Source organism: Temnothorax curvispinosus, unplaced genomic scaffold (genome assembly GCF_003070985.1).
Source record: "Temnothorax curvispinosus isolate PA1 unplaced genomic scaffold, ASM307098v1 QBEX01011515.1, whole genome shotgun sequence".
NCBI classification, from domain to species: Eukaryota; Metazoa; Arthropoda; class Insecta; order Hymenoptera; family Formicidae; genus Temnothorax; species Temnothorax curvispinosus.
In genome coordinates, this window is record NW_020221295.1 from 287,719 (window position 1) to 295,142 (window position 7,424).

Consider the following 7,424-nt stretch of genomic DNA (forward strand, 5'->3'; position numbering starts at 1 on the left):
GTCAGTTGTCCGGCTCTGAACGCGTCGAGATAACGCGGTTATCGCGGGCGATTTTTCAACGAACAAACTCGGTCGTTACGTAACGTTTTCGGAAGTAACGTATTAAATATTGCGCGATTATATAGTTATATCCGCGTATACGTGTGATGCCGGTGGAGTTATGTCAAGCATCGAGGGAGCTAACAACCCGAGAGGACAGCCTGAGAGGAGGAGGAGGCCTGGGAGAGGCATCGGGCGCCAGCGGAACAACATTGTGGTAAATATTACTTTTTATTTTGTGTAAAAGTAATTTTAATTTTTGCTTATACTTGAGTCGTTTTATTTCATCATGATTTTGAAATAATAATTAGAAAAAAATAAGTAATTTGAAATTTTATAAGAATTTATTTTTGTAAAGATATCTTTCTGAAAATGTATAATTATTTAAATAAAAGTGTAATTTTAAATGATGAATAAGAAGTTTGATGCGTAAGAATTATTTAATATCAAATCATTTATTTATAGAAGATTTATGTTACAGAAGATAACGACGCGGAAAGTGTCGCGTCGAAAGAGCTGACAACCCGAAATGACAGCCTGAGAGGAGGAGGAGGCCTGGGAGAGGCATCGGGCACTAGCGGAACAACTTTGCGGTAAATATTATTTATTTGTGATGTAAAAGCAACTTTTTTTCTGTTTATTCTTGAATCACTTTATTTCACCATAATTTAGAAGTAATAATTAGAAAGAAAGTGGTAATTTGAAGTTTTATAAAAGCTCATTATTGTAAAGATCATTTTAGGAAAATAATTATTTAAATAAATATCTAATTGAATGATAAATAAAAGGTTTGATGCCATAGGAATTATGTTTTAAAATATTGAGTTTTTTAAGCACCATTTTAATATAAATTTTATATTTGTATGTTACAGTATCAACGTAGCTACGTGGCAGATATAATTCCGCTATTGCGCATCGGTGTCGGTGAGTGATGAATTAATATATTTATTGAGGTAACGGATGTATGGTAACTTATCAAATATACATACTATATATCTAGATAAAGGTATGAAATTTGTTAACAATATAAAGATCTTACACATAAGTATATAGCATTCTATACATCCGTTGCCTTGAAATGGATCAGTTACAACAGATTAGGATAAGTTTAATTCTGGACGTTTCTTTATTATTATATTTATTATGGATAATTTATTAATTTAGTGTGCACACGAGAATGTACTCGTATGCATACGATGTGTATAAATTAAGATAGAATCTTTCGGGAAATTGGGAATACCATAATAAAATTTATGGAGGACATAATAAAATATTATTTATTAATACTTAATATTAGAATCAAATGTATCATATTTTGTTGAATTTTAGATTGAAAAATGTTTATTACAAGTATTCTATTATAAAAATGTAACAAACACTATATTATTCCTTTTTTCATCTATCTCTTTCCTAAATACTTGTCCAGGGTTAAACTTTATATAAGTTAGTGCAAAAGAGCTATATATATATGGAATATATATATGTATATATATATATCGCATAATATATTTTATTAAATTTATTGATCTCGCTTTTTTATAAAGTTACATGCCTATATGAATTTTATTATTACTTTCTTAACACATTGACTTTAGCCTAAACTGTTGTAATTAAATCATATGTAGTGATTGATAACTGGATTTTATACCAGTTAAAGTAGTAATATGACGTAAGATCCAATATATATCTATTTTGTTATAAAATAGATTTTTTAAAGTAATTATTTTAGAGTTAATCAGATCACTTAAAAATGATTTTAAAATAATATATTGTACAAAAAATAATTTTAATAATTTGCATAATACAAAGAGATATTTTTATCATTTCTAATTGTGTGAAACAATTATCCCTTTTGGATTTTACGTCATTCATCTGAATCTCTTATCTCTGCATGCTTTTAAGATGAGATTCAGCAACGAATCGTTCGAATCGATAAAAATACGCATATGGGCCTTAGATTTTATTGGAATGCGCGTCTAGTAATTTTTAATCATTTATTTTTAAATTAAAGTTTTATTAGTTATATTATAAAGTTTATATATTTAGAAGTTTAATCTGTTTAATATAAATTTCATAATTGCGATTGAATTAAAACGCTGTCGAAATTTTTTTCAAATTTAGATTTGTTTCCAATCAAATATTTATTTTAATTTTACTGGATATATTTTAATTGCTATGAATAAACGCGTGTAAAGTATAAATGCAAAATTAATTCATATACTAATGAAATTATTATTGTTATTGCAATTAACATGTTAATTGTTAATTTCGTATTTAATTGATTTAATTATTGTGATGGCCTCTTCGCGACGCGTTCGTGTTTCGTGCATCGTACAAAAGCGTAAAATCTTTACGCTTATTGCCGGCGATGATTAGCCGGCAGCAGAAAGAGCATTTCTAGGATCAAGGTAGGTTGGTGGTACACCAATCAATTTGTAAAAAATAACATGTAATAGTAAGCCTAAGATTAATCAGAGATGGAAAGATGCCGTCTCGAATTAAATCTCAATTAAATCCGAATTAATTCCCCGCGTAAATTAAATTCCCCATAAAACTCCTAAACAGTTCCGATTTAAAACCAAATTCGCGCGTACTTTTCTAATTTCGGGTAATCGCGATCGTAACTATATAGGTATACCAGACAAAGACACGGGTAGGTAGAAATATTATTCATGTAGGTAGGTAAGAACGGGTAAAAACTAGATAAAAATCGAGTAGGTAAGGATATGGATAGGTATAGGAATGCGGGAGGGGTGATTCGATGACGAAAAGAAATTAATATACCTACTTTATAATTTTAAGGAATTTAAATTTATTTCTATAATGTCTATTTCTACTAATGCGGATTTTATCTCGAACTTTTTTAAATAATATGAGGCTGAATTAAATTGCATACATATTTTACTACATTTCTTATTTTACATACGTTACAAAATAAATAAATGGCTTATTTACATTTACTTGCTATTCTCAAGTATTTTTAATCTGCATGTAACATGAATTTATATTTAGATATACTTCTATAGAAAATAAAACGTAAATTAAGAAACATATCGTACAGTTTTATATCTTCTTCTATGAATGTCAGAAAATTATCCACGAAGAATATCTAATTCCTCAGGTGTGACGTGCATTCTTAATTCTTTCTCGCGTATCACATCTTGAATTTGAGTGAGAAGTTGAGGCGCTACTTCAGCTGCGTCTATGTAAATGCTTCTTGCCCATGGACACTGTGTGACGCTCTCATGATAAATCTCTTCTCCTTTTTTCTCACATAAATTATGTTCGCGCAAAAGGAGCATATACAGTCTCCATAGCAATGGACAACATTGGGTCGATGGTATCCTGAAAATAATTTTATGTAATATAACATATAAATATGATAGCATTTAAGTATTTGTCATCTTATAAAAATTTAATTATTTTATACCTGGAAAGTGTTAGATGAAACGATAATAGCTTATTCAGTGCAGCATTCACTGCGTCAGAATGATCAAGTTTCATTAGAAGACCAATACGTCTACGAACTGCCAAGCACATCGCTATAGCACGCCACAGTTCAATTTCAGTGCTTCTACTATTGAATCTCCAGGTCGGCAATTCACTCTGAAACAACAATCATTTTATGATTATATTATCAATTTAGAAACATCCTATAGCAGTTGTTTTAATTTAATTATATAGCATTGGTGCAATTAATTAGTGTTTTTTACCTCTATGCCAGCAAATACAGATAAAGCATAAAAGTTATTCGGATATCTATTTAAAGTTTTGCTTAGAGTTTCTTTTAACACAGTCTGCATACTCTGAGTCCGTTCATGATGCAATTGCAGGATTGCAATTTGACTTTCGTACAACATTTCCTGTAACAATTTTAAAATTGTTTGCACATAATTCTTTTAATTTAAATTTACCTGTTAGTAAAAATTTATAGTCGTTCATAGAATATTAAATTAGTACCTGCAAGTAAGGATAATCTTTGGAGTGATCAATACAACTCTTCAATATGTTGACAACAGTTTGAATATCGTCATCTTTAATATACAGGAAATATGCATAGCATACAATCGCGTCGCATTCTAAGTTCGACAGAAAAAAGGTATCCTTTTCCTTCTCATTAGAAGGGACTTGCAGAAAATCTTGTACACACGAATGTAAATACTCTTCAATCAGTGATTCTTGATTTTCGTTTTTGCTAGATACCATTTGACCAAAGACTTTTAGTATCCATTGTCTGTGCGACTCGTTATATGTTCTAATATCAAGCAAGGTTTCGATCAACGTTCTATATACGTTAAAAAGCGCTGCCCTTTCACACATATCAGTAATCGCAGATGGACATGTTCCTTGAGACTGAATGGCAGTCTCAAGAATGTTCATGCAGTTACTGAATCTGCCCATCTCCAATTCTATTAGGGCATATTCCTTATAGAAATACAAGTTATTTCTATTTTCATTCTTTTTCAAAAATTCCTTCAATGTTGCCCTTAATTTCTTTCCTCTGTAATGAAAAAACTTGATTAATCTCGCATGTGAAATAAAAACTATTAAATCTTAGTAGTAAACACGGATCTTACTTGTTATCATGCTTTAAAGGCTCGTCTTTGCTGAGAGAAACCAATAGTCTTTCTAATCGCAACCACCAGACATATATACTTGTCCGTTGAAGCGAAGACAGACTTTCCGCGATTGTATGAAATATCTTGCGTACAAAATCTAAGTATGGTTCCTGCGCCGGATGGAACTTGAGATATTGAGGACCTGACGTTAAACGTCCTTCGAGAACATCCTTCAATAATTCCTTCCTTTGGTCATGACCAGCCATTTCACCTACCATAGGGTACATGAATGGAAGCAGCACTTCTAAAGATTCTATTCCCCAATGAAAGTTTTCCAATGATAATTCCTATAAAAATATAAAATATTCTTTTTCGTGATTTCTATTTGCACAATTTTATAATCTCAATGTTTTATAATTTCTTGTAATTCTATGCTTGCAAGTAATTATAAAGCGATACATTTATAGTTTTTGAATGAGATAATTTCACTTACTTTCATGTAGCAGTCTCGACAAGGCAGAAGTGGTACTTTTAAGCACAAAAGAGAATAAATGGCCATTTGAAAGTTTGAATTACGAGAAAGAATTGGGTGTATAAAATCCGCTACGTCTTCTGGCAAAATAAATCTTCTAGAATCTCCAACCAATTCCAATTCGTCTCTACTAACGCTAATCCAATGACAATTCTCTCTCAGTGACTCTGTTCTTTGCCATAGTTGATTTAGTGGTAATCGCGACATTAATATCATTTCTTCCATTCCAACTGGAAATTATTATTATTATTATTATCAATAATAGTATATTCAGTAGTATCACAAGACTCCTATTAAGTTTTTAAGAAAATTCATTAGATATTATATACGTAATATGTATAGCATTTTTCATTACATTTACCTCCTGAATAATTACCATTAATTTATTATGTAATGATTTGGCATAAGTAAATAACTCGAAACACTTGTTTCATCTGCAATTTGAATAATCCGTGCTTAATAGAAGCCTTTTACTGTAACTTACAATTTATGTACTTACTTAATTTTTTTTCATCTATAGATCCTCGAAAGGATAAACTAGTTCTGTTCAAATTCAGATTCAAATTCAGATTTAAACGTATTGTTTCCCACATTTGTTCCCATAATCCTGTATGCCTCAGGAAAGTTAAACATTGATACAGCATATCTAGATAAAACATAATACATAAAAAATTAATTAGATATGAAAAAATATAAAATAAAATAAAAGTATCGGTGAGACGCCTACTTACACAGCAACTGTGTATCGTAGACAGAAGGATTTGTTCTGGCGCGCTGTCTGAGAACGCAGAAACACTTTGAATACAAATCCAACACTCTTGGTACGGTACACATCGCCACCGAACCTTGAGTGACCATGATAAAATGCTGCCATAATATAATATTTCCTGAATCTTTATTAACTAATGCTTCCAATTGATTCGATAATTCATCAGATGGTGTTAATTCTGTCATAAAACGTAGCTTTAATTTTAATAATTCCTTAGAATCTGTATTTTTCTCAAGTGCTTTTTCAACAATCGACAACTTTTTCAATACTGTAGATTGATGCACATCTTTAGCTAATTGGTGTCTTTGATAATAGGCCAGAGTATCCTGTAACATTTATACTGAAATATTATTAATTTAACTTGGTATAACATACATTTAAAAATGACAATGTTATTAATAATCAAAATGTACAAGAAATATTCTATTAAATACCTGAAAGTTGACGTATTGCAGCCAAAGTTCAATATTATGTGGGTTTTCTGTTAGTTGTTCATTATATTCTCGAGTTTTAGATTTTTGTTCCTCTTCCAAGTTCTTGCACCAAGAAGATACACTTGCTTCCTCGTCTTGTATCATCGAAGTCTCCTTCTCATTTGTCTTCTTGATAACTGTATCCTTCTTCTTCGCTGTTTCTACAGAATCAATATTTTTGACGTAATATCTGTGAAATGGATCTTTTTTTGCTTGTTTACGCTTAACGTAACCGAGATATTTTTCACTAACATCGTAATATGGCCTTGCTCTGGGGCAAAACGTATTTATGTTATTGTTCCCCTTATCTCTACGTCTATCTTCAAAGTATATATTCTTGACATCCAGCTCATGCTCTGGCTTATATCGTTTACTGTCGTGTGTACGTCTTTTCTTTTCCACTTTTTGCTCTTTGTCAGCTTTCTGTCTTGCATGTACCTTCGTATCCCGAGGAATTGTTTCGGGTATTACTTGTTTTTCCGCATTAAGCGAAGATTCATGTAAAGACTCATCCGACGAGGAGTACGGATCAGGAGGCTCCCTTTTAGGGACTTGCGTTTGGAAGCTTGAATTTGATAACCACTTGGAGGAAATATTATCTGAAATTAAATCATACAACACGAATATCAGATATATTAATCTCGAAGCAGAAACCAACAAATTACTACAATATTTGTCTTTGACTTAATTGACTTCACAATGTAAACATTGGTCGAATTTTGAAATAATTACCTATATCGTCGCAATTTGCTGATTCAGTTTTATCGTTCGAATAAGCAGGAAAGAGAGACATTCTTATTCTTTTACTTCTCTTCTTTCTTTTTTTGCGGCGTGAAGTATCAAGTTTTTCTTCTATATTTTCTTCTTTCTAATCTAACCTCTTTCTTATTATAAAAGGCAGAGAGAAGCAGAAGACTGAGACCAAGGTCGGTAAATGGACGCGGCATCTATTTTCGAAATTGGTACTACGTAGTCATGTTCATTTTCCGATACTGCCGATAAAACATCATTTTGGTGCGCGTCCGTGCTACATCTGCAAATTGCGCGGTTTC

At 31.4% G+C, this 7,424-nt stretch overlaps 1 protein-coding gene and 1 long non-coding RNA gene across 3 annotated transcripts; one reads left to right on the plus strand and one right to left on the minus strand.

Moving 5' to 3' along the window:
• The first annotated feature begins 22 nt into the window (after positions 1 to 22).
• Positions 23 to 1,257, plus strand: LOC112461553. Its single transcript, XR_003041572.1, has 3 exons — positions 23 to 256; positions 521 to 632; positions 912 to 1,257. It is a non-coding gene; the product is annotated as an uncharacterized LOC112461553 (long non-coding RNA).
• A 1,114-nt stretch (positions 1,258 to 2,371) lies between these two features.
• LOC112461544 (protein NRDE2 homolog) lies at positions 2,372 to 7,243 on the minus strand. 2 transcript variants are annotated; one of them, XM_025026825.1, is made up of 10 exons: positions 6,625 to 6,717; positions 6,334 to 6,533; positions 5,862 to 6,225; positions 5,630 to 5,776; positions 5,092 to 5,360; positions 4,617 to 4,945; positions 4,000 to 4,540; positions 3,753 to 3,902; positions 3,470 to 3,645; positions 2,372 to 3,384 (listed from the first exon to the last, which is right to left on the minus strand). In XM_025026825.1, the coding sequence occupies exons 2-10, from the start codon at positions 6,475 to 6,477 to the stop codon at positions 3,132 to 3,134; spliced, it is 2,373 nt and encodes a 790-aa protein (XP_024882593.1). In that variant the 5' UTR covers positions 6,478 to 6,533; positions 6,625 to 6,717; the 3' UTR covers positions 2,372 to 3,131. The 2 variants fall into 2 exon arrangements, with proteins under 2 accessions (XP_024882593.1, XP_024882592.1); XM_025026824.1 differs by adding an exon at positions 7,105 to 7,243 and having other exon boundaries at positions 2,373 to 3,384; positions 6,334 to 6,971.
• Between the last annotated feature and the right edge of the window lie 181 nt (positions 7,244 to 7,424).